The 20298-nt window shown below is 35.8% G+C and overlaps 1 protein-coding gene across 4 annotated transcripts in view; it reads right to left on the bottom strand.

Moving 5' to 3' along the window:
* Positions 1 to 20298, bottom strand: part of LOC127963998 (glutamate receptor ionotropic, delta-2-like) — a 409530-nt gene that overhangs the window by 89727 nt on the left and 299505 nt on the right. For all 4 annotated transcript variants that reach the window (XR_008154973.1, XR_008154974.1, XM_052564133.1 and 1 more), the window contains exons 9-11: positions 18481 to 18582; positions 9663 to 9860; positions 5321 to 5633 (exon numbers count right to left, since the gene is read on the bottom strand). Coding sequence is in view for 2 of the 4 variants with exons in the window: in XM_052564133.1 (XP_052420093.1) it covers positions 5321 to 5633; positions 9663 to 9860; positions 18481 to 18582 (613 nt within the window). In the remaining 2 variants the exon portion in view is untranslated. The remainder of the gene's footprint in view (positions 1 to 5320; positions 5634 to 9662; positions 9861 to 18480; positions 18583 to 20298) is intronic.

The raw sequence follows: 20298 nt of genomic DNA, 5'->3' as shown, positions 1-20298 counted from the left end.
ACTTTCCGTCTAAAAGTCCTTCCTTGGTCTTATCCGTATTTCTTTGCACGTTGAACACACATAGGCCACAACTGGAAATAAAAAAAAACTGCAACTGCGTTAATTGCGGTATTTTTTTTTTACGCGTTAAATATTTCAAATTAATCGAATGCGTTAACGCGCTAATTTTGACAGCACTAATATATATATATATTTTAAAATGCATTAAAAGTATATGACTGTGAATTTTAATGATTATTTGGAATGCTAAGTTATAAAAAAAAATGTATGGAAATACATTAATATGGTGCTAAATGAACGTTATTAGGCCAGGGTTAAAACGCAACTCCCACTTTTAAGTATTACCCAGCAGGGCGTCCTTGGCCCGATGAAAAAAATAACAAAAAAACTCTGAATCATTTCAAAGCTTGCAGCCCCTCTAGGCTAATATTTGTGACATTTCATGCACTTCCTGAAATGCATGTCTTCTCGGTTTGTCTAATTTTTGTCTGAAGGGTCATCTGGTGTTAGACTTTTCCTGTCCACATCTGTGAGCACCCGTCTATAAGCTCAAATGCTGGAATGACGAAGACCCTCAAGCAACTGAGGGTGTTTGTGTGTTGGTTTGCCCATGGTTGTACAGATTAAAGCTAACGGTAGTCAGAGCAAATCCTGTGCTGTGCTGAGGAACCCAGCACTGGGTCTAATAAGGCAAAGGACATGTGGTATGGGGGAAAAAAAAAAGCCGAAAAAGAAAAAATAGCTTGTTCTGTTCTCCTCTCTAAGTGGCAGACAAAAACAGGGTTCTTCAAAGCCATTATAATGTCTCTCTCCAGACTGACGTATGATGCGGCTGAAAAAAAAAAGAGTTGTTGGAGTATGCGCTTTTCATATTTCAGACTTGATGGTGGAACGAGGGGGAGCTCAGTCAGAACGAAGATGAAAGGAATAAGAGAGAAGAGCCGAGATGAAAGCGCTGATAGAGGCCTGTGGCCCTCATATTCATTGTGACGTTACACTTTTTAGTGTGTGTATGCATGTAAGGGTTGGTTTGAGGGGTGGGGGTCGAGTTAAACAGATGTGTGAACACAAATCGGGGGGAATGAAGAAAGAAGCAAATGTTTATGAGTGTGTGTGTTTGTTTCTGAGAACATATCGAACTGTGTTTTGCATTGGTGTGCCACAGAAACTCATCTAATTGCAAGCCACTTGAAAGGTAGGATGATTGAACCCGTCACCTATCCCTATTTCTATTTTTTCCACCTCCCTTTAGTCTGTTTCACTTTATTCTCTTCTGATGCCACAGCACTTCGAATTAACCCACCTCTGTGACGACTTGTGAACCGCAAGAGAAAACGCCCTTGAGATCTACTATCAAACACAACCATGACTTTCCTGTTTCAGTGGATAAACTTTATGTGGAAGAATATTAGATTTTTATATTTTCCAAAGTAAATGTATGTGCCCAAACTCTAACAAAACGTATATGCCCTAAAACCACTTCTAAATAATTGCACAAAGCCTAACCTACTTAAGGGATGCTCAAGGGTCAGAGGATTTTTGAAACTTGTCTTTGGATGCTTATGGGATCTACTCTTTGATGAAATACTGAAATATGGTATATTTTACTAGTAAATGTTAACAGTGTTACACCTAGTCAGAGCTGACAGCCTTGAGGACAGCACTCTGACTCACAGTGTGGATGTGCTTTAGTGTTCAACCTGAAATTAAAAAAATATATATATATATATGTTTTTCTTCTTAAAATTCTGCCTTGTTGCCATGCCTAGATATGTTATATGAATAAAGTAAAAAAAATTAATAATAATACAAATGCTTAAACAAAAGGTTACACCTTCTTTTAGTATTCTAAGTTATAATTTATCTAATATTATGAAATATTATAGTCCGAGATGTATATACAGTATGACAAAGCTATAATTTAGCAGGATGTTAAAATGGATGCTTGAGTCATAAATAAAGATCAGATTTTTCTTAAAATTACCAGGCTTTGCAAAAAACTACAAATTTCTTTGGGGATGTTGACTCAACAGAAGGCGTCAGCAGTAATTTAAATGAGCTTTCATTTTTCTGTAGAATAAACTACAATTACAAATACGTCTGATTTCCAGAACAGATTGCAGCTTTGAATGATTATATATGTGACTGGGCTTGAAAACTTTGTGGGAAACATAAGGCAATTAAGAAAACAAAAACGAAAACATACTGTATTTGGGGCTTTACTGAAACATTTGGGGCTTAAGCATCGGAAGGCCTCCTGTAGCTCCCCATGCCCATTTCTGTATACTTTAATAAAGAAAAATAAGAAGCTAAAATAAAACATACTGTATGTACCGATGCAATGCTGAATTTGCATTTTTTTTGCACATCTGTTATGTGTTGCAGTATCTATAGTGATGCAGTACAGTAAAAAGTGCTGTTCGTTAAAGTGCTTAAAGACTGCAGTGCATTATAAATGGAAAATGTGAATTACAGTTCATTAAGCTACAGTACAGTATACGCAAGAAAGGTTGCGGAGTAATCAGTGGTCGGCTTCAAAGATCCTTTAGCACAAATGCTTTTTCTGAGTTAATTAACGTGGCTCCTTTAGTAAGCTTAAAACATCAGGGAGCTTGGCATTAATTACAAATCTACACGTTTTACTTACAAACGCACACAGATAAAGAAACATTTCTGGTAGATCTTCTGGGATTTAAAAGAAGTTACAAAAAGTACATTTAATTGAAATCCAACTGAGGGCTTAGTTTACTCAGCATGTGTTAACTGTGTCACACGCTTTACAATTCCTTGCAAAAGTTGCAGACCAGATGAAAAAACAAAACCAACTAAGAACCACTAAATTCAAGTATTAATCTATACTATGCCACAAATGCAGTCAATTGACTTTGAACTGAGAATATTCCGTTAATATTACTATGAACTAGAAAGGTCCAACATCATGAAATAGCTCACATGTAATTAATTCTCTCTGTATAAGGAATACAGCAAGAAGCAGCACAGAAATGAATATGGAAATGGAATTTATTTAAGGAGGATATATAAAACAAAAAGTCAAGCCGCATCAGAGGAGAGAGGCAGAGGTCTTTGTGAGGCAGATGAAAGTGGCTCATCAAAGACAGCGACTCTAGCTATGCCATTCCAGCTACGTCCCTTCTCTCCCCGTTCCCTCCTCTCTTGTTTTAGAGATAGGGTGTATTTGTACAACCAGCTCTCTGCAAAACATCAAACAGGGGTGCAAGACAAAGGATGATAGTGATATTTTAAGAGGTTGGGGGAATGTATGTGAGCGCACAGTGTAATTTTTCCGCATACGTTTGCGCCTCTATTTGATCTGGCGACGTACAGGTAGCCTGTTCCACAGCATGAAGTCAGCTCCATTTAAACAATTTCATTCTAGAAAGATACCGTACTTGCTTTTAGTGGTCTAATGAAAGCGCATTAAATAAACTGATTTCTCACCATAATAAGCATGTTTCAAAAAGAAGCAGATATAAAAAAAAAAAGAAAAAAAAAAGGTGTAATTAGAACAGAAATGGACCCAGATACAAGGGAGCAATTAGGCTGTCTTATTATAATCATCATCATTATAACCAGCTCATGTAAATTTACTGATATTTGGTTAAGTACAATTCCATGCAAATGTCAACCTTTCCATTGGATAATGAAGTGTTTACCCAAAGAACCTAACCTCGTTTAGATCTCAATTTTACTGAATTAATGCGTTCTAATGGAATAATTAAAGGGAATTTTTGTTGTTTTCCCCCAACACAACTTGTTCACCACAATAACACAAGCTACGTTTGATGGCTTTAAAAATCTACAGTACATGAAGATTTTCAAAGGACACATTTTTGCGTTTAAATATATCAACTGAAAATGAAACGAAACTGAACCAAAGGCACACATGTAGGGACATTTTCTCATATAAAAACCATTTTGAGCATTTCAAGTGTATGCATTATAAAAAGTGTATGCAACAGTGAAAGAACAATTACTGTTACATCTAATGCATACACTTGAAGTGACGTGACATTCAGCCAAGTATGGTGACCCATAGTCAGAATTCGTGCTCTGCATTTAACCCATCCAAAGTGCACACACACACATTGTGAACACACACACACTGTGAACACACACAAAGAGCAGTGGGCAGCCATTTATGCTGTGGCGCCTGGGGAGCAGTTGGGGGTTTGATGCCTTGCTCAAGGGCACCTAAGTCGTGGTATTGCCAGCCCGAGATTCAAACCCACAACCCTAGGGTTAGTAGTCAAACTCTCTAACCACTAGGTCACGACTTCCTCAAAATACTCAAAATGCTTATTCGGTCCATATCTAATTGGTCTAACTAAAGTCTACACAACACATCCTTTTAAATCAAAGCAGATGTTAAAACACAAGTCATTGCACATTTGCCATTTTCTTTTAAATGGTTAGATAGATCAATTTGGGCAACATACATTAAACTGTAGTAATTATGTAATGTAATTGTGCAGTTGTGTAGTGTATAGATGTTAAAGACATCTGTCCATTAAAGACTTTTATAACTTATAAAGTTTTATAACTTTTTATAATGTCCATATTTCCTTAAAAAGACAATAATCATCACAAACTTTCATTCTGTAGGTATTGTTGTTATTGGATTCTAGAAGTCCCAGAGTACATAAAAACAATAAATGTTCATTGTTGTCCATTCCCCAAGTTAATCACTCCAAAATGAGAAAGTAAATCTACAGCGAGATCTGCAGGGGTTTAGAAAAATGCATACAAATGGTGTGCTATAATTAGTACTTGCTCTCAGAAACTCCATTTCACATTGTGACTGCAAATGTCACATGCGTAACATTGGAATTGGCCTTAGCATTTTAACAAACCATCTGTAGTAAAACATGCCAAAATATCGTTGGTAATTAATGACATCGATTGATATTCGCTCAACATGTTGACAGCCACTGAAGCAGTTTCCCTTATCTTTCTTTTTCTTATTTCCAATTTCTAAAGACTACTCTTCCCCTTTCCCTACTCCCACTCTTTGATTTGTCCAAAAAACAGCGTTTGACCCTTTAAGAATTTGAAAGAAAATCAGAAAGTGCAGATAAGATTTGCGTATAATTTCAACATTCCCTTGACTACTTCTATCTCTGTATTTTCCTCCTTTTGTCATATATAATCTTTGGTGCACAAAACACTCTTTAAACAGAAAGTGAGAACTTCAAATTATCTTTCTGCCCTGCTGTCCTCTATATCTCTATTTTTTTCTTACTCTTGAATCTCCTTTCTTCTTTCAACACAAAGCATATCATACGCTCACACACAAACTCACCCTGCTGAACGAAGGAGCCGTAGACAAACCACATGGAGTTGTAGAGGGTCGTGGAGGAGACTGAACCCATCGGCAGTCTGGGAGGGTTCAACCAGTTGAGGAGATACACCAGAGTGCCCACCAGTATCACTGTGCCGGCGATACAAGCCCACAAAGACAGGTCGAAAGGGGCCAGGCAAGCAAACATATCCACCGTCCTCTCCGCCTTCCTCAGCAACACACCGACGGAGTAGTCCATGTAGCGAGTGGTGAAGTCTATCACACTCTCCCGCTCAGGAGTGATGGTCAGGGCTGACAGACCTACATCTGCTCTCTGCCCAGCAAAAAGACACACAGAGAACCAACATTTAAAACCAGATCACACAAAGAACACATTTATATATGCAGCACACTTACAGCATAAAACAAGAAAAATATTGGGCCAATCCAAACACTGAAAAACTGCAAATGAGAGTAGAATTTCACAGAAAACACACATTAACAATCATATTAAATTCTTAAGATATAAAATGATTGAAATATTGAAATATTGAAATATTTACAAAAGTATTTGGCAAAAATGGATTCCAGTTTCCAGTGAACACTAAACAAATGAGCTGCAACAGAAAAACAGTGTTTTTCCTTTCTGTGCCTTTACAGACTTGTGTAAATGAACTCTTTAAATGTAAAATTACCTTTTTGCGTAATACGTTTTTGCAAGTTAGTGTCAGTTAAATATCTCTATGAAGAATGTTTTGAGACCCCTAAGTTATGTACATGATAAAACACTTGTCACAAAATCAACGGAAATTTGATTCCTTATGATATAAGCACTTTAACATTGCCTCGGGTTTCAGTAGCACAAATAGTGATTCATTCGATCCATTTAATCAGTTAAAACTGGCTATATCAATGAAACATTAATTGAGGTCCCCGTTTTTTTAAGTACATTTGTTTTGTAATCTATAAATACAAAATAAATGCTTTTTAAAAATATTATAATAGGTTATGAATTTTATAATAATATATTAATAATTTAGATTCTACTACACTTATTGTGACATACTGGCATATACTGTACAAGTAGCGTAAACAGGAGATCATGGCGCTTGCAACATCACGGTCATGGCTTCAACTCCTGGGTTCAGGGACTGAAAAATGCATACCTTGAATACTATATCTAGTCCTTATGTCTATATGGAGAAACACAGGGTAAAAAACATCAATCTTCAATACTTGGATACAAACATATTGAAATGTAAAAATCTATTTCCATTTGGAATCTCATCTTCAAAAAGAGATTAGCTTAATGATAAATGCTAATTTCCATTATGTTCAGTCAGTAAGTGTCAAAATTTAGCAATATAAATAAATAAAAATATCCACATCTTCCTCCAGTGAATACTGAGGCAACCCTGTATGCTGCCAAAACTAATATTGTTTTATGGCTTTAAAATGCTAAACAACATCTAACATGCTTTCTTTCCTTTTTGACAGTCCTGAAAATGATTGTGACTTAGTGCACACCGCAGCGGTGAGATCAGATGAGACCTCTGCAACCTGAGAGAGTTCCTGTCAAGAGACAGTACCGTCGGCAGAACAAAGGCATGCCATTATCATAGGACGAGAGCCAGTGTCACCTGTCTGACTCCCATTAACCTGACTGGCCACCTTCAGAGATCAGGGACCCCCATAGGACCTCTGTGCTCGAGGAGGGTTAGAGAAGCATCCGGCGCCCGGATCACTTCTCAAATGTTAATCCTCACAACAAGTGCCTTTCTGATTGTCTCGACCCTGAAACTTGCTAGTACTAGACTGCCTGCTTTATAACAAGGGCCTGACAAACTACACTTTTAGAAGAGAAGAGAATAATGAGGACTGGATAGACTGACTTCCTGTAAGTTGTACATCAATACAAATCTACTGAACTAACTTTTTGTTGAGTTATTACTTAAATGTAAGTGGCCGTATGAGAAGAATCAAGTTTTCTGTGATATTGTAAGATAAACTGTTTGATAGTTGTTGTTTTTTTTTCCCCATTGTTTTTCTTTCAGCTGAATAATAGTAGTTCAACAGTTAATTCAACAGCAAACAATACAAAATACATTTCAAACTGTTCCCTAGAGGTGCTGAATGTTTTTTTTTTTTTTTACTCTTTTGTAATGCAGAGCTATCAATTGAGGAACAAATAGACATCCTAAATCCATAATACCTTTAAAAGAATTTATAATAATTTATTCAACATTAACTACATTATAAGTACGATTAAATCAAATGACAGCTATGTATTGATGAAACACTCTGTTTTTGTGATACTTACGATTTTGTCTTTTATACCAAGTCAATTGCACATATGCTGCAATATTTTATATAAAAAATTACCTTTTGATGAGTTGTTAGGAGAGTATTAAGAGCTTTGAAAAATTCACCACTTACTTGTGAAAATATAATTTTTAAAAAAGGGATTGTCAAGTGCTGGCTTTATAAAACATCTAAGTGCAAATTGAAACAGTTAAAAAAATGTAACAAATGGGAACTTTAATCATTTATTTATGGATTTTTTTTTTTTTTTTTTTTTTTTTTTTGCTTAACTGACAGGATTCTAGCCAGCCAGACATGGCGTCCAATACATAATGATGTAAAGCATCATTAAAGTAAAGTTACATATTTTGTAAAGCATCCAACAAATAACACATCTACATCTATTGTGTAACAAGAAAAAAAGTCATGTGCATGAAGTAAGCACTATGTCCTGATGTCATTTTTTATGCCGCCACACAGAAAATTAACTCACAGCTGACTAAATCTGCTAATTTCATGGTCTGTCAGGTAAAAAATGCTTAGAAAAGCAGAATGGTTATATACTCTGCAAAAGTAATCTACTGTATGGATATACTGATTGATAATGATATTCCAAGTAAAGCCTGGCACAAAATAATATGATTCTGTGTGAGCTTCTAAACAAGAGTTTTGGGTTGAAATACAGCAGTATATATAAATATACACTGAAGTTTAAAAGTGTGTGAGATTAGATGCTTTAAATAAGTTTCTCATGCTTAACCAGAATGCATTTACTTGTTTTTAAAATACAGTAAAACAGTAAAATTTTTAAATAATATTACATCTTAAAATAAATGTTTTCTACTTTAATACATTATAAAATATAATGTATTCCTTTGATGACAAAGCTGGATTTTCAGCAGCATTTATGTCACATGAATGATCCTTCCAGGGATTCTAATAAAATTCAATAATTTTTTTTTGTAACGATGTAAGCCTGCGCTGTCACTTCAGTCATCCATTTTTAATGCACACTTGCTGAATAAAAATATAAATTTCTTCAAACGTAAATAAATAAATGAATGGTATTGATCACAAACATTTGTAAAGAAATTATTCTCCGCCTTTGTAATGCCCTGGCCTGTTGTATCATGTCACAACAGCCTTTTAAAAATAGTTTTTATAAGATCAGAACACAAAAAACAAATAGAAAATTGAAACCTCTTTTGCTGATGCTGAAATACCGAATAAAACATCAAAGGTTTTGTGTATCATGAAAGCACACAGATGTGAAGTTGCTGGAAAACAATGTGTCAACAGAGACCATAACAATGGGATTAGTGCTCCTTAATATTTTCCTTGCATTTGGTCTATCTCTCTGGAAATGAAGATAAGCAGCAGTACACTGTGGCACATGTTTCTGTTCCTCTGACCGAACAGTGGTGAGGAATATTCTCAGCGCAGGAAGCAGTAGGGATGGAGGTGTGTCACAGAACTGAAAAGGCTGTGGAATGGAAAACAGCAGGAGTTTTGGAGCAATGGACCCGAAAATGTGTATCTGACCTCTCACTGCTGCGAGATTTGCCTTTTGTTTATCTGCCAGTGGACAACATTTCAGTTTGAGGTTTTCCCTCATTCACATGAAATCTGTGCTCTTCTTTATCAAAGTAGTGCAGACTGTTTTGGAATACTATGGAAATTGAAAAGCCCAAGATCTGCAGCATTCAGCCAGACTGTATTATGGAAGGCAGTGCTGACTGCGCCCAAAAAAATTCTACAGTACATCATTAAAATAGTTTGAAATGATAGTTTCAGCTTTAAATAAGGATTAACACTTAAAGGGTTAGTTCAGCCAAAGATGAAAAATCCATTTCATTCCAAAACAATAAGACTTTCGTTTATCTTCAGAACACAAATTAAGATATTTTTGATGAAATCTGAGAGCTTTCTGACCCTGCATAGACAGCAATGCAACTGACATGTTTAAGGCCCAGAGAGATAGTAAAGGTGTAGCTTCAGTACATTTAATTTCATGCTCCCTAAATTACGATTTTTCACATCCTAGATAGCCATTGTGTCTTACCTTAAAAACCAGTTCTCCTATAAGACCATTCCATGTTCCATCAGCCTGCTGGCTGCCATATTTGTGATCAGGGGCCACGTAGATCTCATATTTGAAGCCAAGGTAGTTGGCCAGGGCGTCCAATACGTCGATTGAGAAACCCTGGTACTTCTTAGGTTTGCCAAGCACATTTTCTGAGACCATCACAAATGGTTCTTCCTGGAAAGAGCAATAGCAGAGAAATCATTTTATCAACTTATAAAGGGACTAAATCACTGAGCTAAAAGCAACAAAAAGAGTCACAGAGTATTAAGAGACACATACAAAAACAGTCCAAAGGTAATGCCTAAAGATATTGAGGGAAGTGAGGGCACCAGTTTTAGAGTCAGCAGGGTATCATAAATAGTTTACTGAGAACACAGTTTGACGTTCATGATTCTGAGGGTGGCAGATCTGTTCCTGGAGCTGACACAAGTGTTTACCTGAAGCAGATGCATAAGCTCCTACAGCAGCTTAGCTAATAATTTGATTTGATTTTTAGCAGGAGGCAATGCTGCTGTATATGGGCTAAAGCTTAATGTCACTTGGCTTTAAACTCCTCTTATGAGCTGTGGAATAATTCAGAGAAAAAAGTCAGAGGGGAATTAGTGCCACGTCATATCCAATCAAGAGCAATGTGAGGAAAGTAAATATGTATAGCTTTGTTTTTAGGGTAGTTGAGTGCATTTTACAGAGAATACAGGAGGATCTGGGCTTATCCCACAAAGACTACAGGGTTGAACTCAAGCCAGAGAGGAACTGAAGGAACTCTGGAAAAGGATATACAGTATATGACACAGAAGGCCTTTAAAAAAGAAAAGAAAAACAAAAACAAATTCACACATAATCTTTATGATACTATTAACTTATCAAAACTGTCACAGAAAATAAGCTCAAAGAAAGAAAGAAAATACCAATACACAGTACATAGCAGTAGTTTTTATTTATATAAAAAAAATAAAGCTTAAATATATAAACATTTTCTCAAATATAAGATAACTGTACTCTTGACAAACAGAATGGCTACGAATAAAAAAATGTAGATTAATTTTTTTTTATTAACTTTATGTCAAGATTGCATACATTATCCTATATATATATATATATATATATATATATATATATATATATATATATATATATATATTACTGTTTTGACATATTTGTTTATATTTAATACGTAAAATCTATAAATAATTTATATGATAATACTACAATAATGATAATGTCAATTTTTATGTAATACATAGGAAATAAATCAAATGAAATGGCATATTTGGGTAAAGAACATCTACTGTAGTGACGATCTTTGATTAATTTAAAAGAGGAAACTTTCTCACTGTCACACCAGGGCAAATCGGCCTTAACAGCACTTCCTCAGCAATGACGTGTTAAACTATTAACATTCCAACATTATCATACTGAAAGTTGTAAAAGTGGAGTTTCTCCAGACATTTACATGGTTCACTTCAAACAGTTTAGTTCATAATTTTCTAAAAATGAAAAAATGAAGGCATGAATACTCTGAAATAATAACAAAAACGTCAAGTTCAGTAAGAAATGGGTCAGAACAAACCATTTTCTCTCAATTCTATAAAAAGATTCACATTTATCAAAACATTACTTAACTTGATGGTGCTTATCAGTCATACATTATTCATAGTGAGTTCTGACTGACTCATAAGATCCCTAATGCTCAATTAGGGATTTAAGGTTTTACTGTGCTCACATCAAAGAAATTAAGTCTTTACGAAAAGGATTTTAAAGGAAATTTATACCCGGATTCACACTCATCATACAAGCATTAGCTCTGCCCATGGCAGAAGAAACCGTTCTTCTGAAGCAGTGAGACAGGCCGCCATTTCAATTGATTAGTCGTTCTCCACTGATAAAGACGAGAGGAGTCTCCTTGGATCTTCCAAACCAGTTTGGCAGACTATTGTGGAGGTGGATACGATGAGATTTGGATTTAGTCTGAGCCTTGGGCCTACTGGTGTTTCATAAAAGGTCTACAAACATTGTCATACACTGCCAAACTGGCTCTGGAGACTTTCTGAAGGTCACATAGAGAAAATGCTTATTTTTACAAGGAGGAAGTTTAGCGAGGACTCTGTGAGAACAGTGGAAATGTTCTCAGTAATGCTGAAAAGAAAAGACTCAAGGACAAGCAAGTTCCAAAAACAACGGAAGTATGACAGAGATATATGTACATCTGCACTATTCTCTCACAACCCTATCAGTTGAACTTCAGGGAGGGTAGAATGAAAAATATTGAGGGGATTTCTGAAAATAATTCAGCTTCTAAGGACTGTTCAAGACTAACTCGAAGGCCACAACACTAGGTTCTGTAGAGTAATGAAAGAAATGGAAAACTCGAAATTACAAAGGAAAGAAGTCTTCAGAACCAGATTAAAGTATCACCGTGGGCACATATGGTTCATCTAGCCATCTTAATCAAAACCAAAAAGACCAAAGGTAGCCCCACTTTTTTTTTTTTTTAACACACAACACACATTTTTTTCAAAATATACCTCTCAAAAGGCATATTCATTCAACATATCACAACTGTTTATTCAACATTAAAGACTCCAGACTTTCAAGCTCTTCACATCTTACACTCTTCAAAGAATCAATGTATTCTGGGTGCTACATTCCAAACAGAACCAGAAGAAAAACTAATTTAACAGATATTTATTCAGTCTCATGTCATTTTCAAACTTACTGTAGCCTTTATGATGTTAACATTTCTATGGGACGAAAAGGAGAAATTTGACAGAACTCCCAAAATGTAATAATAATAATAATAATAATAATAATAAAAACTTCTTCTGAAGCCACATAATCTGTGTGAGGAATAGGTCTTATTTTGTGAAAAACCTTCCTCCCTTCTCTTATCAGTGAATGACAGCTTACATATTTTAGTCTAAATGCAAAAAATAAATAAGAACAGATATGAAGGAAAAGCTGACACTTTTCACTTTAACATCATTAGGTCTGAATCTAGTTGACTTTCTACTTTACTGATCACAAACTAGAACTATTTGTTGAATTCCATTACAAATCACTCTTACATAACACCCAATCACTTGACAACACCAACGAATTACATAACTTTGTTTAACCTTGTTTATCTGCAGAATTTGCTTCTGCTGAACTCAATCTTGCAAAGTAAGTCGGACGTTGAAGGAGCTCAATTTAGCAAGGCCTGAATGGCTGTATTCAACACACAGCTGCTAGCTATAGGACAATGACCAATCATCATGTGACCAGCAAACATCTCCTTCCAGAGTCTCCAACAGCGCTGCACACATACCATCACGAACCAATACCACGCTAGCGTAGCTCCAGCGGCCCAGTGAAAATAATAGCCCGCTGTTTATTTTTCATATTTTCTTAAACAAATCCCTATTGATGTCTGAAGTGTTTCTGGGAATATGTCAGGCAGATTTATCATGGAAGGAGCTGCCTTTATTGACTGCATGCCGCCTGCACATTAAGCCAGCGCTTTCTAATCCTCACCAGACCCCCCTCGCTCAATAAGCTATTAGAGGAAGTGAGGATATGCATGCCAACTCGCACTATAGCCAAGAGGTGCCATCTATCAGACTTCCCCCTGAGGGGCCTGTGTGAGACCCCTGCCGGATTCTCCCAGCCCAATTGGTCATCAGCGTGATCTGAAGAATATTTGTAGCACTTAGACCAGGGGCAAAAGCACAGCAACAATGACCCTTTTAACAGGATTCCTCCAGTGTTGTTTTTTTTTTTAATCTGTATTGAGATGTAGCCTTGCTCTTATTGAGCCGGCCCAGAAGGGGTACGGCTCCCCACACGCGTGTTTAACCCATGTTTCATCGATTCCCTTTCTCATTATACGGCCATCCCTTCAACATGACTGCATGTACAGTGATCTTGTGGACAATCTCTGCTGCTACTATGGAAATCAATAGCAGGCATGGATCAACACAGGCTAAGGTGATGCATGTTGCTAAGATAACATCATTCTGTAGGCACTGGTTCTAAGTGTATGCATGGTTAATGTCATAAGACTGTTTGTTACAGGAATTGCTCATCTAGAAGTGAAAATTTGCTGACAAATTTTCCTCACCTTCTGGCTATTTAAGAGGAATGAGTTTGTTTCTTCAATGCAACAGATTTGGAGCCATCTAGCATTACATTACTTGTTCACCAGTGGATCCTCTGCAGTAAATGGGTGCCGTCAGAATGAGAGTACAAACAGCCGATAAAAGCATCACAATAATTCAGAAGTAATCCACATGACTCCATTGAATTAAGTAACATCCTATGAAGCAAAATGCTATGTTTGCAATAAATGCATTCACCATTAATGGGGTCATATGATGCTGCTAAAAAAACATTATTATGTGTATGTGGTGTAATGAAATTTGTTTATGCGGTTTAAGGTAAAAAAAAATACAAAAAAATAAAATTCCACATACTGTACATTATTGTATCTCTTCTATGCCCCGCCTTGTGAATCGTGTTGATTTTCCAGCACATTGTAAATGGCCGAATGCCTCAAGTATGAGATGGAAATGTTTTGCCTCTTAACATATTGTGAAGCTTTGTCCGGCCGGAGCAACGAGATAAAAACATAAAACCCATTATAAACGTGATATAAACATTACTTCTAGTCGTGTTTTCTTTTGGAAGGCAAAAACAAAGTAGTTTCGCTTTCTGGTCTAGAGTAAGCCGCGGCCGGCCTGAATGAGCAGAGCTGGGCGGCTTGAGAACAGTGACGCAAGCGGATTCTACGAAGGAGCGTACCTTGGTCTTGTAACAACCACATGCGATGACCCTAGGCAGGATGCCGCTTGGTCCACGGTGAAAGCCGATTTGGCAATCCACAGTGCAAAGTTGATGTATTTCCTCAGTGACCAGCATGGATCAGCTGCAGGCATGATGAAGCAGATATCGTTCTCTTTTGGAAGGCCAAACAATGTAGTTTCACTTTCACAGTGAAACACACAGCGTCTATACAACAGGGTGGAGGCAACAACAATACTACAACAAGAATAAAAAGGTACTCCATCTTTCTTTGCATGAATATCTGGAAGCGTCATGCAAATCTTTCCACAAACTGACGTAGATATGTGGGGGCGTGTTAGAACGAGCCGTTTCGGGGGGTGTGGACGAGTGTTAACTTTTAGAAAGAATATCTCTTTGGACTTGAGACTTTAGTCTTTGCAACTTCACAGATTTTCTTTATTCCCCAGGAGCTGTAACACTCCAAAGAGAAAGGAAAATTTTAAATCGCACCATATGACCCCTTTAAGATGGGGACTATATAATTAAAGGGGAAAGACTTTTTCAGTAAGTAAAGCATTATTTTGGATTATGGATTTCAGAAGAGAAGAGATACGAAATGAAAGAGAAGATATTAAAATGCCTTAATTATGGATTTGCCTCTCACACGGTCAAAGCTTTTTACTTCACAAGACATTAATTGATGGACCAGAGTCATGTGGGTTTTTGTGATGTGTTTTTATTTTTATTTTTTATTAACTGACTCTCATTCTGACGGCACCCATTCACTACAGAGGATCCACTGATGTGCAATTGATATGATACATTTCTCCAAACCTATTCCAATGAAGAAACAAACTTATCTGCATATCGTATATAGTATATATATATATATATATATATATATATATATATATATATATATATATATATATATATATATATATATATATATATATACATATATACATATATACATATATACATATACATATATATATACATATACATATATACATATATATATATATACATACATATATATATATATATATATATATATATATATATATATATATATATATACATATATACATATATATATATATATATATATATATATACATATATATATATATGTATATGTATATATACATATATATATATATATATATATATATGTATATATACATATACATATACATATATATATGTATATATACATATACATATATATATATATATATATATATACATATACATATATATATATATATATATATATATATATATATAGCAAAATATAGTTAAAATTATGATATCGTTTTCAGGATTTTTTTCTACAAAAAAAATATTATCTGAAAAAAAACTTTAGTCTGCCAAATCAAATCAGACAGTGCAGGAACACAGAACAGGAAATTATATCATAGAGAGGATCCCTGAGGCTCCTGTCAAGATCAATAAATCTCTTTAAACATCATTTCAAATCTAAATAAGATTATTTACAATTTATATGATAAGGCTAGTTTAGGTTGTAAAATCTCATGTGATAATACCAAACAATGCAATGAAGATTATGAATGAATTAAAACAATGTTTAATATTTTTTTGTCTATGTGTTCATTAATAATTCATAATAATTCATATAACTTCACTATTAATTCAAACTAATATACTATACTACTTCAGTCTTCCATCTTCTACAGACATTTTGAAGATTCTCTCATGCATGCAGCTATGATCCACTGGTGAGTGAATCAAAAACATGTGTCATGGTGCATTGAGACAGCAAGGTTTCACGGCAGATGTGTGTGTGTGTTCTCAGTCAGTTTCAGTGTTTGGCACAGCACCAGCATTTCTCAGACTGGTGAAGAGCTGTCAGAGCTGGCACGTCGCGCATCCTGACACGCCTGCCACTGGGGCAGCTGGGAGCAGCAGGGAGTTTAAGTTGCATGGATCCGGCGAGCCGCTACCAACTAGCTGTAAGACCAAAGGGAGCACTCCATCAGCCACCAGCAGGGAGCATGCGCCTTCCCCATCCACCTCAAGGTTTACTTTACAAATGACAACATATCCCATGGTTCCAAGCTCCCTGCCTCCCTAACCATATGTTTCACAAGGCGGTAGCACTTTATTTTACAGTCCTGTTCCTCATGTAGATACTATGTACTTATTATAGTAATTACAATAACTATGTAATAACTAGGTACTAACCCTGAACCTACCCCTAAACCTAACCCTACCCCATGTAGTTACCTTGTATTACCAGAACTTTCTTAGATAAATACACTGTAAGTACACTATAAGTACATGTTAGTACACGTACTGTAAAATAAAGTGCAACCCACAAGGCTTTATGGTACTGCACTGGCACTCTATCTTTCTTCATTTTTTTTTTTTTTTTTTTTTTTTTTGAGGAAGGTTTCATCTTGATTTTAATACATTGTTTGAACTAGAAATTAAATTTTTGCACTCTAGGACATCACAGCTTCAATTAGTCTCTATGGAAATGAATGCTTGGCTGGAAAACATGTGAACTGCAAATAAAAGTAATCGTCTTATTATCACAGGGTTTTTGGAAGAAACATTCAGTTCCAGTGGTACAGATAAGACAAACTCAACTTTCATTCATAATAGATACAGAATATTGACATGATAGCAATATAAAATAATAATATTAATTGATAATGCTGTTTAGACTCCAGGCAAAAGTGACCCAAGTCAGTTTTTTCTTTCTGCTCATTTGACAAATCTGTTTTGCATAACAGTGTGAACAGCACAAACCAAATAGAATCTGATTTTGCATCTGAAAAATAAGAAAAGTAGAATGTTCCTCTTCTATTAAATAAAATAAAATAAAATAAGATTTGATCACTAAGGCTTGCAGGAAATAATATCAGAGATACCCCACAAAATCAATAAGTCTCTTCAAATATTTAAAATACAAACAAGGCCTTTTAATAACAAGGCAAGGTCATTAATAATAATAATTAACATAGTTTATAATAATGTGCAAAATGACAAAAACGTACTGTAACAACAAACTCTACTCATTAATCATAAGACAATTGTTAGTTGGAGTTCAATTGGTTCACTGTCTGCAAATTGTACAGGGGATAAGAATCATATTTAGACTAAATAAAAATTGAATCACTCATCTTTTATACATTCTAGTATATTTGTTTGTTTGTTAAATATTTGATCTACTGTAATGTGATTATGCAGTCAGTGACCAGTAAGGTGATTCACAATTCCAGAAGTCTCCAGATACTGTCTGGGCAACACAATGTTTAAAGTCTCAATTTAAACTGTGAAACCCTCTTTCTGTCCTCCAGTATCTACAGTTTGCCAACATCTGCATGTGTGCATTCAGTTCCATACCCCACCACTCCACCCTCATCCGCCACTGGGGGAGGAGCATTAACGTGATTGTTAGCAATTGTGGGCGCAAGTTATTCACAGAGCATTCTGTCATGGCGAGAAATCACAGAATAAAGGAAAAAGAGGGGTAAAGGAGAGTGAGCGGAAAGACGCAGAGAAGCAGCATCACCGCTTTCTTCTCTGACCGACTTCAAAGCAGGGATATGAAGAATTTAAACCTCTGAATCTTTAAAGAACTCCAGGGACTCACTCAAATCAGCGCTGGAGGGTAGATAGCAAAACTCAAATCTCAATATAACCCATCTCCCCTGGTCTACGTTCATCGCACCCAAAAATTCACTCTTAATGAACTTAGAGACGGGTGACTTGATGTGAACAGACCTCTGGAGCTCACTGAAATGAATATGGATTACTCTGGGGTTACTTCGACCTTATGAGGTCCGGTCATACAGAGGAACTCCGAGACATAGGAAGTCCTAATTAAGTCAGTTTGATGTCATTTATATTAGAGAGGTAAAAGGAAAGACATCTCTGAGCAACAGTGAATAATAGAGCACTGACATCTTGTAAAACTTTGTAGTTATGAGGACTTTTGTAGCTGCAAGATGACATGTAAAGCCCTTGACTTGACATTATTAGCTGTACCGGTACGTACCAGTACAGTGACCACCCGTAGGACCACACCGCGCATGTTGTTCTCAAGCTTTCGATCCGTCAGTGTTCCGTTCAGTCCGTGGATGGGGTCCCAAGTGGCAAGCTGAAGAAATGCAGAAAGGTCACAGTAAGTTCATGGCGTGCACATAAAGAACTATTTATTACACTAACAGCCTATAGATTTTTACATGTAAATGAGTTTATTTCAGAAAAATAAGCACAGGGAGTTTCTTTTGTAATTTCTTTTTCTTTTTTCACCTCCATATATTGAAAAGAAAGAAAAATCATAAATGTGAACTATTAATATCAGCTTCCCGTATACTTCAATAATAATAAATGGTGATTAAATGGACGGTGCTTGGACTGAGATCTTGCACTTGGATTTTATTTTTTATGTATTTGTTATCTTTTTATCAAATAAATGCAGCCTTGGTGATCATAAGATTTTTTCTTAAATATATATATATATATATATAACAAAATCTTACCAACCCTACCACTTTTCTTTTATCCCCAGTAATTCCGATAATTTTACAGAGCAACTTCTGAGCATTCACATTTTCTTTGGGGAATTACTAAATTAATCTTTACTGTCTTTGTAAAAACTAGTTAATTGATTTGAACAGAAGCAAGGATTATGGTATTCCTTTCATGTGACAGAGATCTCTGATGTGTTTGGTTGGTGACGTTTGATAGTTAGTTAAATTTGCCACCCATACGCTGTCCTCTTAGAATTCAATCCTCTCCGAATTTAATGAGACCAGCTGCCCTGACTGTAATACAGTCAGTGAGCTGCTAGATTTATCTATTGGCATTTCCATGTGGTGTTGCTGGTAATATGTATTCTAAAAACCCGTGACACATTTTAGTGTTTGGCTTTTGTTACACAGTTCATATTGTCAGACACACACACACACACACACACACACAAACTTATGGTTCTGGCTTCTTTTAAACCACAGCAAGCTGCAATCAGAATATTAAACACCAAGTATGATGAATACCTCATATTTTAATCTTAAAATATCAGTTAAATCGGCTTTTTTTATGTGAAAATCTGTTACTAATACAGTGCAACAGGAACACACATGCACAAACAAGCAGCAAAAACAAGTTTTTACATAGAATCACAACAAGGAACAAAACAATCATGATTTAGAGGAGTAATTTAGGGCTATGCTATAATACCCAAACACTAATCTCTTCACCAAACTCTAATTACACTTAGCTAATGTGTACTGCATAAACAAACAATTCGTTGCCCTACTGTGCTCATTTTTTCTCTTGAGTCGGATAACAACGGAAAACAACTATTGATTTATTTGCCCAATAAAACAATAGCTTTGAGAGAAAAAGCAATACTTCCTGAAATGCGTCAAGCTAACTGAGAAAGAAAAAAAATACAAAAATACAAAATAAACTTCTCCAAAGAGATCAAAATTTCCCGGTCCCCTGTAAGAGAGTGTTGGAAAACGATTTTCCTGCTCAATAAAAATGTAATATGAAGGGGATCGGAGGGCGGGAATGTAAAGCACTTTGATGCTTTTGAAGTTTCCCATGAAAGTACTCTTATGACAGAATACAAACTGCAACAAAAATATATGTGGAATAATAAACTGCCATACACTCTTGCATGGCCAGCTTTGTACCAATGCAAATGTCACGCTTTGTCCATGCAATACAAATGTCACCCTTTATGCATCCATAAACATGGCACCAACACAACTTTCAAGAAAAAAAAGAATTTCCTTGGAGGAAATGAAGCTCACCTTCACAAGCAAGAGAGGTCTAAAACACGTCAACACAACATATCACTGCA

The sequence above is a fragment of the Carassius gibelio genome, chromosome B8 (genome assembly GCF_023724105.1).
Source record: "Carassius gibelio isolate Cgi1373 ecotype wild population from Czech Republic chromosome B8, carGib1.2-hapl.c, whole genome shotgun sequence".
Classification (NCBI taxonomy): domain Eukaryota; kingdom Metazoa; phylum Chordata; class Actinopteri; order Cypriniformes; family Cyprinidae; genus Carassius; species Carassius gibelio.
The sequence above is the reverse complement of the archived record's forward strand: the minus strand, read 5'-3'. Positions and strand labels throughout refer to the sequence as shown.